We start from the raw sequence: 14,061 nt of genomic DNA on the forward strand, positions 1-14,061 counted from the left end.
CAGTGATGTTTCTTTGCCCGCGTTTATGATGTGGCTCTTTGTCGTAACACAGTAAAAAACTGACTTTTAGTCTCTGACCGGTTGGCCACCCCTGCATACACCCTCTGCCTCTTGGTCAAAGATCAGCTGGCATCGGTTCAAGCTCTCCTGCGACCCTAGTAAGGAGAAGTGCCACAGAAAATATATGGATATCATGCATCATCATGCATTTTCCATCAAATTTGGTATTAGAAAGTAGGGCCTGACCGATTAATTGGCTGATATTAACTGTTTTATTCCCCCCCCCCCGCCAAAAAAAAAGGAAAAATCTGCCTATTTTGCAGATTTTCTCTCTGTTGTTCAATTGGATAATTGAGCACAAGGTTTAGTATTCGAATTTGAATGTTCTGCCAGCAATTCATATTATTATTTTTGTAAGCGTTAAGGGATGAAAAAAAAAGTTTTATTCATTTTATATCTATATATTTTTGTAATTAATTAATCGGTTATCAGATTTTTAATTTGTCAAATATTGGAATCAGCATGGACTTAAAAAAAATTCTGATTTATTGGGCCGTATTATAAACCCTTTGTCACCAATAATTTGTTATTGACACAACATCTTTTATTTCTCATCAGGGTCTTTCTGCTACTCAAGGAGGTTATGTCTATGACACAGTGAAGCCAGATCGTGATCAGTATGATGTTCCACTCAGACATCAATTTTCAACCCAGCAGGATGTATATGATGTGCCTCCCACCCGTGACATATTCAACACACAGGTCAGTTTATACTTACTGTGTTTTCTGGACGATAAGAGTCTACCCTCATACTGAATATTCATCGGCCATTTGAGAGGCAAAAACTGAAATGATGTGTGTGTGTGAAGCAGTACACGGCTGTGTAGTAGCAAACATGGCGCATATAATACATAGTTAAGGAAAAATAAGCATCTTGAGTTCAATGAGCTTAGGGATCAAGTGCCATAAATACAGCCATCTCTGCAGTGCGACCTCTGTCTCGCTCTTGTTTGTTGGGCGACCGACCATCGCTGGCAACAGACAACGGAACAGCAAGTCCGGCCATGGAGCGACAACTCTTTCCAGACTTAGCCGTCCGTGCATCCCCTGCATCTCTGAATCAGCACACAATTGAAAGAAACTGAGAGCACCTACACAACACATGACACAAATACATGTATTCATTTATGCATTCATTTATTCGTTGAAATATTTGTTATATTTATTACTTCACACATTTTTCTCTGTAATGACACACCATTAACGTCTAAACTCCTGGGAACAAAACAGATTTCAGCTCTAAATCAAAATGTCCAAATTGTGCCCAAATGTCAATAGTTTATCGGGGCCACCTGTAATTTCTAGTGCTGCCTTAATTAAACCCTCTTGGGTATGAAATCATCTTCCATTCGCCCATGTTAAATATTCTGGAAAGAGCAATTCTGGAAACGGCTGCACTTTTTGTGAAAGCACGATGCAAATAAATGGATTGTATCGTATGATGCTATTAAGTGGTGGATGTTCACTATCTTGTGCTCCTCTGCCTTCTGTTTGAGTTTACCCTCCAGTTGCACAACATGATTTAGATTGTGAGGCATGATTGACCAGTCCATCCACTTTACCCTTAGCTTTTTGAGCAAGGTAGGGGTCATCTTGGAGGCGTGTTTGGGGTCATCATAATGATTTAATCCTGCCATGTGGCTCAGTTTCCTGAACTGAGGGGGATTTATTATTTTACTTTAACTGTTTTGTTAAGCGCTTTGTTACAGCTGCCGCTGTTGTGAAAGTGCTATATAAATCAGCATGTATTGTATTGTATTGTATTGTATTGTATTGTATTGTGGATCATGCTCTGCTTCAGTGTATCACAGTACTTAGATTTTTGGCATGCATCGTTACCCCAGTGAACTGTGCGCCCAAGTGGTGGCAGGAATCGTGCAGCCTCAGACCATGACACTTGCACCGCTATGCTTAACTGTAGGAAAGACACATTTGCTTTGTACTCATCACATCTTTGCCATCTCACACGCTCGACACAATCTGAACAGGATAATTTCATCATAGTCTCATCAGACCAGAGAAAATGCTTTCAGTAAACATTGTCCTTTGTATGCTTGTATCCCACCAAGCTGTTTGTGGGAATTCTTTTCAAAACGCTTCATCCCCAGACCAATTTCATGCAGTATGTAGCACATCTCGGCACTGATAGGCTGACCCTCCACCCCTTCAATCTTTGCAGCAGTGCTGACAGCACTCATGATGTCTGTTTTCCAAAGACGACCCCACTGGATGATCGATCAAACGTTGAGATGTGGACCGCACTCCTTTGGTGGACCGCGGTGAAGATTGCTCTGGGTGGAAATTGTCCTTTTAAAACGCTTTGTGCTCTTGGCCACTGTACTGCAGTTCAGTTCCAGGATCTTGGCCAAAGCCATCTTTATGAACTGCAACAGTTGTTGTTTTTGTTTTTTCAGATCCTTACTTCATTGACTTCTTCACCATAAGGTTTTTAAATTTAGCACACTTGCTCGGCAATTCACAAAAGACCTAGTAAAACTAATAAGTCTCATGACACCATCCATCCATCCATCTTCTACCGCTTATCCGGGGCCGGGTCGCGGGGGCAACAGCTTTAGCAGGGAAGCCCAGACTTCCCTCTCCCTAGCTACTTCTTCCAACTCTCCCCGGGGGATTCCGAGGCGTTCCCAGGCCAGCTGGGTGACATAGTCTCTCCAGCGTATCCTGGGTCTTCCTCTGGGTCTTCTCCAGGTGGGACATGCCCAGAACACCTCACCAGGGAGGCGTTCAGGAGGCATTCGAAACGGTTTCCCGAGCCACCTCATCTGGCTCCTCTCGATGTGGAGGAGAAGCGGCTTGACTCTGAGCCCCTCCCGGATGACCGAGCTTCTCACCTTATCTCTAAAGGAGAGACCGGACACCCTGTGGAGAGAACTAATTTCGGCCGCTTGTATCGGGGATCTCGTTCTTTCGGTCACGACCCATAGCTCGTGACCATAAATGAGGGTTGTAACATAGATCGACCGGTAAATTGAGAGCTTCGCCCTTTGGCTCAGCTCACCACGACAGACCGATACAACGTCCGCATCACAGCAGACGCTGCACCGATCCGCCTGTCAATCTCTCGCTCCCTCCTGCCCTCACTCATGAACAAGACCCCAAGATACTTAAACTCCTCCACTTGGGGCAAGATCTCCCCCCGACCCAGGGGGGTGCACTCCATCCTTTTCTGACTGAGGACCATGGTTTCAGATTTGGAGGTGCTGATTTTCATCCCAACCGCTTCACACTCGGCTGCGAAACGCTCCAGTGAGAGTTGGAGAGCCCTGTTTGAAGGAGCCAACAACACCACATCATCTGCAAAAAGCAGGGATGCAATACTGAGGCCACCAAAACGGACCCCCTCAACACTTAGGCTGCGCCTAGAAATTCTGTCCATAAAGGTGATGAACAGAATCGGCGACAAAGGGCAGCCTTGGCCGAGTCCTAGCCTCACTGGAAATGATTGCTACTTCCATCCATCCATCCATCCATCCATCCATCTTCTACCGCTTATCCGGGGCCGGGTCGCGGGGGCAACAGCTTTAGCAGGGAAGCCCAGACTTCCCTCTCCCTAGCTACTTCTTCCAGCTCTCCCCGGGGGATCCCGAGGCGTTCCCAGGCAAGCTGGGTGACATAGTCTCTCCAGCGTGTCCTGGGTCTTCCTCGGGGTCTCCTCCCGGTGGGACATGACCGGAACACCTCACCGGGGAGGCGTCAAAGAGGCATCCGAATCAGATGCCCAAGCCACCTCATCTGGCTCCTCTCGATGTGGAGGAGAAGCGGCTCGACTCTGAGCCCCTCCCGGATGACCGAGCTTCTCACCTTATCTCTAAGGGAGAGCCCGGACACCCTGCGGAGAAAACTCATTTCAGCCGCTTGTATCCGGGATCTCGTTCTTTCGGTCACGACCCATAGCTCGTGACCATAGGTGAGGGTGGGAACGTAGATCGACCGGTAAATTGAGAGCTTCGCCCTTTGGCTCAGCTCCTTCTTCACCACAACAGACCGATACAACGTCCGCATCACAGCAGACGCTGCACCGATCTGCCTGTCGATCTCCCGAGCCATCCTACCCCCACTCGTGAACAAGACCCCAAGATACTTGAACTCCTCCACTTGGGGTAAGATCTCCTCCCCGACCCGGAGGGGGCACTCCATCCTTTTCCGACTGAGGACCATGGTTTCAGATTTGGAGGTGCTGATTTTCATCCCAACCGCTTCACACTCGGCTGCGAAACGCTCCAGTCAGAGTTGGAGAGCCCCGTTTGAAAGAGCCAACAGCACCACATCATCTGCAAAAAGCAGGGATGCAATACTGAGGCCCCCAAAACGGACCACCTCAACACTTCGGCTGCGCCTAGAAATTCTGTCCATAAAGGTTATGAACAGAATCGCCGACAAAGGGCAGCCTTGGCGGAGTCCTACCCCCACTGGAAACGATTCCGACTTACTGCCGGCAATGCGAACCAAACTCTGACATCGGTGGTATAGTGACCGAACAGCCCGTATCAGGGGGTTCGGTACTCCATACCCACGAAGCACCCCCCACAGAACTCCCCGAGGGACACGGTCAAACGCCTTCTCCAAGTCCACAAAACACATGTAGACTGGTTGGGCGAATTCCCACATACCCTCAAGGACCATGCTAAGGGGGTAGAGCTGGTCCACTGTTCCACGGCCGGGACGAAAACCACACTGCTCCTCCTCAATCTGAGGCTCGACTCCCTGACGGACCCTCCTCTCCAGCACCCCTGAATAGACCTTACCAGGGAGGCTGAGGAGTGTGATCCCTCCGTAGTTGGAACACACCCTCCGTCCCCCTTTTTAAAAAGAGGGACTACCACCCCGGTCTGCCAATCCAGAGGCACTCTCCCTATTGACCATGCGATGTTGCAGAGGCGTGTCAACCAGGACAGCCCCACAACATCCAGAGCCTTGAGGAACTCCGGGCGGATCTCATCCACCCCTGGGGCCTTGCCACCGAGGAGCTTTTTAACCACATCGGTGACTTCAACCACAGAGATAGGAGAGCCCACCTCAGAGTCCCCAGGCTCTGCTTCCTCCAAGGAAGGCGTGTTGGTGGAGTTGAGGAGGTCTTCGAAGTACTCTGCCCACCGGTTCACAACGTCCCGAGTCGAAGTCAGCAGCGCCCCATCGCCACTGTCTACAGTGTTAGTGGTGCACTGCTTCCCCCTCCTGAGACGTCGGATGGTGGACCAGAATTTCCTCGAAGCCGTCCGGAAGTCGGCTTCCATGGCCTCACCGAACTCTTCCCACGCTCGGGTTTTTGCCTCGGCGACCACCGAAGCCGCGGTCCGCTTGGCCAGTCGATACCCGTCAGCTGCCTCTGGGGTCCCACAGGCCATAAAGGCTCGATAGGACACCTTCTTCAGCTTGACAGCATCCCTTACTGCTGGTGTCCACCAGCGAGTACGGGGGTTGCCGCCACGACAATAGATGCACGGAACATGGTCCACTCTGACTCAATGTCCCCCGCCTCCCCCGGAACATGGGAAAAGCTCTGTCGGAGGTGGGAGAGATGGGATTCCGCCAGATGCTCCCAACAAACCCTCACAATACGTTTGGGTCTGCCAGGACGGACCGGCATCTTCCCCCACCATCGGAGCCTACTGACCACCAGATGGTGATCAGTTGACAGCTCCGCCCCTCTCTTCACCCGAGTGTCTAAAACATGCGGCTGCAAATCCGATGATACAACCACTAAGTTGATCATCGAACTAGGGGCCGAGGGTGTCCTGGTGCCAAGTGCACCAGACACCCTTATGTTTGAACAAGGTGTTCGTTATGGACGGTCCGTGAAGAGCACAGAAGTCCAATAGCAAAAACACATAACAAAACAAAACACCACTCGAGTTCAGGGGGGTGGGGGGCCGTTCCTCCCAATCACGCCCCTCCAGGTCTCACTGTCATTGCCCATGTGAGCATTGAAGTCCCCCAGCAGAACAAGGGAGGCCCCAGCAGTTGTACTCTCCAGCACACCCTCCAAGGACTCCAAAAAGGGTGGGTATGCTGAGCTGCTGTTTGGTGCATATGCACAAACACAGGACCCGTCCCCCCACCCAGAGGCGGAGGGAGGCAACCCTCTCGTCTACCGGTGTGAACCCCAATGTACAGGTACTGAGCCGGGGGGCAATGAGCATGCCCACACCTCCTCTGCACCTCTCGCCGTGAGCAACTCCAGAGTGGAAGAGAGTCCAACCCCTCTCGAGAGAACTGGTACCAGAACCCAGGCTGTGTGTGGAGGCAAGTCCAACTATATCCAGTCGGAACTTCTCTGCCTCACAAACCAGCTCGGGCTCCTTCCCTGCCTTAGAGGTGACATTCCATGTCCCAAGAGCTAGCTTCTGCAGCCGAGGATCGGACCGCCAGGGTCCCCGCCTTTGGCTGCCGCCCAGTTCGCATTGCCACCGACCCCTTTGACCCCTCCCACGGGTGGTGAGACCATGAGAAGGGGGACCCACGTTGCCTCTTCGGGCTGTGCCCGGCCTGGCCCCATGGGTGTAGGCCCGGCCACCAGGCGCTCGCCAACGAGCCCCAGCTCCAGTCCTGGCTCCAGAGGGGGGCCCCGGTGACCCACGTCCGGGCAAGGGAAACTGAGTGCCATTGATTTTATTTATCATAAGGGGTTTATGAGTCTTTGTCTGGTCCCTCACCTAGGACCTGTTTGCCATGGGTGACCCTGCCAGGGGCATAAAACCCCAGACAACTTAGCTCCTAGGATCATTGGGACACACAAACACCTCCACCACGGTAAGGTGACGGCTCACGAAGTGTCTCATGACACCAAGGAAGGCATATTGAAAAATTGGCCCAATTGTGACATTTTTACTTTAAGGATGTACTCACTTTTGTTGCCAGTGGTTAAGATGTTACGTGTTGTGTGTTATTTTTCGGTGATGGTAAATTTACACTGTTACACAAACTGCACACTGGGGAACATAATTTTTGTTGAGCAAGGTCTCACAGCTATTTTTAACAAATTTTTGGGTGCGTGATCTAAAACAGATTGCAGTTTCTCTCTGTCACGTCAAGTTATGGAGCTTCAGGAGCTCCATTTTCTTGAAAAATATGGAACAAATGTGGATGTATGTGTGATCCTCGTGAGGATAAGTGGATCAGATAATGGATTTGGATGGATTTGCTGATACTGTACACTAAAGTTAATCTGTTTGAACATTAAATATCTTGTCTTCAGAGTGCATTCAATTAAGAATAGGTTTAACATGATTTCCAAATGATTGTATTCTGTTTTTATTCATGCTTCATATGACATCACATTACAACTTCATATGAACTGGGTTTGTTGCAAAGAGCAATTTCTTCAATGTTGTCACATGAAAACAAAAATGTAAGTAGTGCACTCTCACTTTCTTGTGATATACTGCTGTACTACGGTTAGGTGGTATTCACATTTTGACGCTGTTTTGCCTCATTACATTGGGTTGTACGGTAATACGTCACTCATTTTCAACTTATTTTGTTGCTTGCGCCGACCACCGCGAGACTCTCTAGTACAGTATAGGCTGGACTCGAAGCCCAAATCAACCAATGTTTGATATCAGTTATTGCATCAAAAGATTGCGCAACAACCTGTTTCGCCATCATTAATGTTGGAAAAGCAGAGATTGTTTTTCTGGACACCCATTAAAGTTAGGAATTTGACAATGATGTATTTAATGATTCTAAAAGATATTCTCTCATTTTTCCAGGTTTATGATTTCCCATCCACAGTCGGTAAAGAAGTTTCTGTCACTCAACTTATAAAAGAGGAGACCTATGATGTGCCCTCCCATTTGTCCAACAAGAAACCGCAAGCCTCCACTCTTCCCGAGCAGTACATGTATAGCAGTCCCAATGATGATCACAAACGTGATGTAAATGTAAAGCAGGATGAAAATGTCTATGATGTGCCACCCCCTACACTCACCAAAAAACACAGAGGAAGAGATAAAGTTAGCCAGCTGGCCGAGGAAATCTACAATTTTCCAGCTCGCGTGCACCATGGAGGGCAACCTGCCCTGGATGTTTATGACATCCCAAGAGAGCAAGAGGAGCGAGGAGAGAGCGAATGCACAAATATCTACGATGTCCCGCCACAGGTAGGAGATGCACAGACCTGGCCAGCAACGTTCTCTACCGCTTATGTGTTCAGGGTCGCTGGCGAACAGACATGAGCTTACTTAGGTTGAGGGCAGTGACGGGCCGTGCATTTCAACCATAGGCCTTCAGTGACGTCACATTTATTAACACAATATAGGCTCGTCAAGCAGCACTTAATTTCAGCAGCATTTAAAACCATCAAGTATGCCTTATCAGTTAAAAGCAGGAAACTAAATTTACAGATATTGTCAAAAATAAAAAGATGATTTAAAAATACTGAATAAAATGCCACCCAGATTACGCTGTGTGATCTTAAACAAGTCTTCCATTTTCTTAAAAGCTCACCGAGCGCCTTAAAATCCGGTGCGTCTTGTGTATGGTTATTACAGTAATACATGGACTCCAAGATGGTTCCTTCCTGGAGACATGCTTCCAATGCCCGGCGCCTCAGGTCTGTGGACCAGCCTTTGTTCCAAGAACTAATCTGAGGCTCAGAGGGGATCGAGCCTTTTCTGTTGCTGGTCCCGCTCTCTGGAATGACCTCCCACTGAACATTCGGCAAGCCTCCTCGCTGCCCATCTTTAAAGCCCTCCTCAAAACTCACTTGTATTCTTTGGCGTTCGACTCAGCATGACAGATTTGTTCTTGATTTTACTGCTTGGTGCTTTCTACCACCTTTATTACCGATTTGTCTTACTGTTTATTGTGCATGTTAAATCGCTCCATGTACAGCACTTTGTATGCAGCGATGGCTGTTTGAAAGTGCTCTATAAATACTGTTGACTTGACTTTAATAAATAGGGTTTTTGTTGCAGCTCCGAAAAAAGGAGCGCTGCGGTGTTCACTTTTTAGAACAGTCTCAACGAAGACAGGTACGTCTTTGTCTGTCTCCGTGCCTTCTTCCATTCGACTCGAGAGGCGTTGAAGACCGCCTCCAAAAACCGTAAAGTAATGATTACAGTACTTCAATGAAACTACAAACATTGAAAATAATACATCAAAACTGAAAAGCAAGCGAGGATATCACAAAATAAATTCTATAGCCCCCCCCCCTTACAGAATTTATATTGTGATTTCATCATTTGTGAATACACAACAAAGGAATAAATAACTACAACTGACATCTGATCATACTGTTCGAGCTACAATCAAGGAAATACAAATGCGTTTTTCGGAGGCGGTCATGAACGCCTCTCGAGTTGACCGGAAGAAAAGAAGGCACGGAGACGGACAAAGATGCACCTGTATTTGTTGAAAAACGGAGAGCTGTGGTTGTGGTTTTATTTTTTTTAAACAGACTTTATTAATGGTTTTCACAGTCTCAATAAATACAAGTACTGTACGCACGTCTTTGTCCGTCTCCGTGCCTTCTCTTCCGTCCACCCGAGAGGCGTTCATGGCCGCCTCTGAAAAACGTTAATTAATTATTACTTCAATGAAACCACGAAGAAAATCAAGCAAGGAAATCACAACATAAATTCTGTAAGGGGATATAGAATTTCAATCACAAAAAAAATCTGTAGGGGGATATAGAATTTATTTTGTGATTTCCGTGCTTGATTTTCTGTTTTGATGCATTATTTTCAATTTTCATAGTTTCATTTAAGTACAGTAATACTTAATTTACGTTTTTCAGAGGCCATGAGAGGTCATGAACGCCTCAAGTTGAACGGACGCCTCTCGAGTTGAATGGAAGGAGCGTAGTACCATCTAGTGGAGGCATTGTAGATTGCGCCTTATAATGCAAAGCGTCCAATGTATGAAAAATATTTACAAAATAGCCATTCATTGAAGGTGCGCCTCATAATCCAGTGCGTCTTTTAGTGCGGAAAATACGGTATTTAAAATCAACTCCAAAATCTCATGTACGATTTTTAAATGTATTAATTGACAAAGATGAAAACAAAGGACATTTTTACCGTAATCCTAGTTAGTTTTATAAACGCAATTTGTACTATAGTTTCAATTCATTGTTATTTTTCCCCCAAAAGCATTTGTTTTTGTGAACAAAAAGTTATTTTTTATTTTCCATTTCGTTCACTATAATGACCCTGGTGCCCTCTCACTGTACAAGATCTGCCTGAGTTTAGAGTTGCAGAATTGACCCTCCTGAAGCATGGAGCACTCATTTTTGTCGCTTGCCACATTGTCGTTACGATTTCCCTTGGATCGCCGTTATGAATTTTGGGAAACCATATAAATGTTGAATCCCCTCCACATATTACGTACACAGCACACAATAAATTGATGAATAACTACTTTTAAAATCAGAAGTCAAGAATAATAACTGTTATTGTGGATTACATATGACAAAATGAAGTTTTGGTTCAGACTTTATCAAGCATCATAGAACTTGACATGGTTGATTTGCTTTCGCGGGCCACATAAAATGATGTGGCAGGCCAGATCTGGCCCCCGGGCCTTGACTTTGACACTAGGGTTAGCACATTCCCCCAACTGTGTGGACAATAAAAATAAAAAAATAAAACATTGCAAAGTGCCTAGATATAGGGCATTGCTTCAGTTAAGAGAGTGAATAGCAAATGAGAAATGATTAATTGATGTGCTAAGTGAATGTATTCCAGTTAAGTGGAATGCAGTCGGATCTTGTCCTTTTCTTGTGGCAGTCCCAAACCAGACTCTGATGGAGGAACTCAGGACTCATTTGATGGCTGCTGTGTAGAACTGTCTCAGCAGCTCCTGTGGCAGGCCCTGCTTCCTCAGCATTCCTCAGTACATCCTCTGCTGGGCCTTGTTCAGGAAGGAGTTAATGTTGCCCTCCCACTTCATGTCCTGGGAGACTGTGGTTCTCAGGAACTTGAAGGTCTTGATGGTTGATGCAGGGCAGTTGGATCATTTGAAGGGCAGCTTTGGATGTTTTCTGAAGTCCACGATCATATCTACCGTCCTGAGCGTGTTCAGCTCCAGATTGTGTTGGCTGCCTGGTATTTGGTACCGTCACGTTGAGTAAGGGCGCACAGAGAAAACAACGGTTGGCAATTCAAATCATTTGGCCACCGTGGTCTACACATTCCTCGTTCCGTTACCGTGATGACCGTGCTGAGCAGTATCTTAACTCCAGTCATTCAGTCTCTTTGTGTAAAGACACTGAAACCTGTTTATGAATTTCAGGTCGCCCGTGATGCCCAATTGCCAGGTGAGGAGCTGCACAGGGCATTCAAGCGGCTCTCGGCCTCCAGCACAGGGAGCACACTGAGCAACAACTCGGCTTCCTCCTTGGACATGCTCCCTGTCACCGACAATGAGCTGTTCTCATCATCTCTTGCCCCATTTAGTGGAAAACCCCTTCTGTTAGACCTGGACCCGGCCATGGAGCGCCTTTCCCGCCTTCAACAAGCCGTTGAGTTAAGTGTCTCCGTAATGATGTCATTCATCACGAGCAACTGGCGAAGCCCGGATAACTTGGAGGGGAATCTTCCAGCCATTCACCAGGCCGTTGACCGGGTGTGTTTCACTCTCCGGGACTTTCTCGAATTTTCCCGGGGTGCCGTAACAAATGCGGGCCAGGCCACCGACCGCTCCCTGCAGACCAAATTGGGCCGACAGGTGGGCAAATTGGAGGAGGTCTTTCAGAGTTTAATTGCGCAGACTCAGAGTTTAGATGCCATTTCTTGGTTGCATGCAGAACTCGCCAAACCTCAACCAGGTCGGGATGTCTTAGATCAGCTAGTAATGACAGTGCGTGGAATCCCAGATGACGCCAAACAGCTGGCTTCCTTTCTCCACGGCAATGCCTCATTGCTCTTCAAACGCAGTCACCAGCAACAGTTACCGCTTCCTCCATTGCCAGGAGGGATTAGCTCCCACGTGACAGGATCAGAAAGTGGGAGCTATCAAGCGGGAGAGCGAGTAAACATTCAGTCGCGACCTTTACCCTCGCCCCCGAAGTTTGCTGCTGCAGAGGAAGAGGGGGGTGTTGACAGACCCTATGAGACCACCGAGGAAGGATGGATGGAGGATTATGACTATGTGCATCTCCAGGTACAGACATGATCATTGCATTACATACAGTTTGACACGTGGACAAATACAGGTCGAGATGTGTGAACTTATTGCTAGTAATTGGAGATTTATCGGCATTTTAATCAGCTTACAATGATCATAATGCCTTGACATTTAACATACATAATTTAAGGCAAGGCGGCTTTATTTATGGAGTGCATTTCATACACAAGATAAACTCAATGTGCTTCTCTCAAAAAATACATCATTTTAAAGCATTTCTTAACAGACATGCAAGATGAAAGTCAAGAAATAACAAGTAAAATGACTAAAATGTTCAGTGAAAGGAGATTTTGGAGGGAAAAAAAAACTTTTACAAACATTAACCCATGTGAAACTATGACAATACGCCTCACACTTCTCATTCATTAACATTGATATTGTCACACATATTAAATCAACCATTAATGTAACATTGAACACTCAACCGTTTGACCACTAAAATAAGGAGGGGACTTTGTGTTATTTTGTCAGGGTAAGGAAGAGTTTGAGAAGAGCCAAAGACAACTGATGGAGAAAGGCAGCAGCATCAAAAACAAGACACAGTTGGAGCAGCAACAGGTGCGTGTGTGTGTGAGAGACCTCTTTGAAATGGCCAAATATCCACACATCTTTTTATTTTTAACACCTGTGTCAAGAACATAACATTGTCCCCCATTGCAGTTGAACAACTGAATGGGGTCGTTCCATGCCAAATCAACCAAGCAGATTTAGATTTTAATGAAACCTTCTGTAATTGTTGATGGTGATGGCACAACACGAAATCTTAAATTTGGGGTCAATCAGAACAGGAGTTGGGGAGCTACACCGCACCAAATTCAGACATTTTCAGCAAAAATAGGGATTCCTTTGCTTAAATCCAAAGATTAAACTCAAGTCAGAAACAAAATAAAGGCAACACAGCTATAGGAAAAAAAGCCAAGTACACACTAAAAGGCGCACTGGATTATGAGGCGCACTTTCAACGAATGGCCTATTTTGTATTTTTTTTTTCTTATATATTGGACGCACTGCACTATAAGACGCAATCTACAATGCATACATTAGATGGCGCTACAATCAAGGAAATACCAACAGAACTGTTCCAACCCCACTCGAGTGAACCGCGCCTCAGCAGTCCATAGTCCGCTGCTCTCTGCTGTGCGCGCATGAGCGCGAGCACGTACGCACGTGGTTCAACCAATCATCTCCCACGCAACCCTCGTCACAGATCAAATAAGCTTTGAACAAACGAAACACCGAAGATAGCTGTTGAGTGCTGTTGTTAAAGAGATTCTTGGTCTCTTTATCAGCACACTGGCTAACCCTCGGTGGGACAAAAGAAGACGTTGACAGGACAGAGGTTGTTGGTAGAAAATATATATATATATATATATATATATATATATATTTGCACAGAGAGAGGAAAAAGGAGAGAAACATACAAATGACTGGAGAGCATGTCCATCTGACCTCGAGCGTGGTGTAGTCTCAAATCCTCTAGCTTACATGTTCGTCGTGGCTAAACTAGGAGAGCTGTTCAAGGAGATCAAATCTCTTTGATGTGTAATGTTCTTTGTGTCAGCGCTGATTGGTTGAACTTGTGTGCGTGCTTGCGTCGCTACATTGCTACAGAACGATCACATGTCAGTAAAACTTATTTAATAAAGCAGCAACACAGTTCAACAGCAAGCTCTATTTCCGTGTTCAACTGCGTACCCCGATCGACTTAAGTTTGAACTCTGCGTTGTAAGCATGTCTCTAGCAAGGAGCCATTTTGGGGTCGACATGTTACTGTAATAACCATACACAAGGTGCATCGGATTTTAAGGCGCGCTGTGAGCTTTTAAGTAAATGGAAGGCTTTTACGTGCGCCTT

The 14,061-nt window shown here is 46.5% G+C and overlaps 1 protein-coding gene across 2 annotated transcripts in view; it reads left to right on the forward strand.

The window, feature by feature from the left end:
* Positions 1-14,061, forward strand: part of bcar1 (BCAR1 scaffold protein, Cas family member) — a 33,875-nt gene that overhangs the window by 11,068 nt on the left and 8,746 nt on the right. For both annotated transcript variants that reach the window (XM_052060844.1, XM_052060843.1), the window contains exons 3-6: positions 619-762; positions 7,791-8,180; positions 11,314-12,183; positions 12,679-12,765. In XM_052060844.1, the coding sequence (XP_051916804.1) occupies positions 619-762; positions 7,791-8,180; positions 11,314-12,183; positions 12,679-12,765 (1,491 nt within the window). The remainder of the gene's footprint in view (positions 1-618; positions 763-7,790; positions 8,181-11,313; positions 12,184-12,678; positions 12,766-14,061) is intronic.

Source organism: Hippocampus zosterae, chromosome 3, assembly GCF_025434085.1.
Source record: "Hippocampus zosterae strain Florida chromosome 3, ASM2543408v3, whole genome shotgun sequence".
NCBI classification, from domain to species: Eukaryota; Metazoa; Chordata; class Actinopteri; order Syngnathiformes; family Syngnathidae; genus Hippocampus; species Hippocampus zosterae.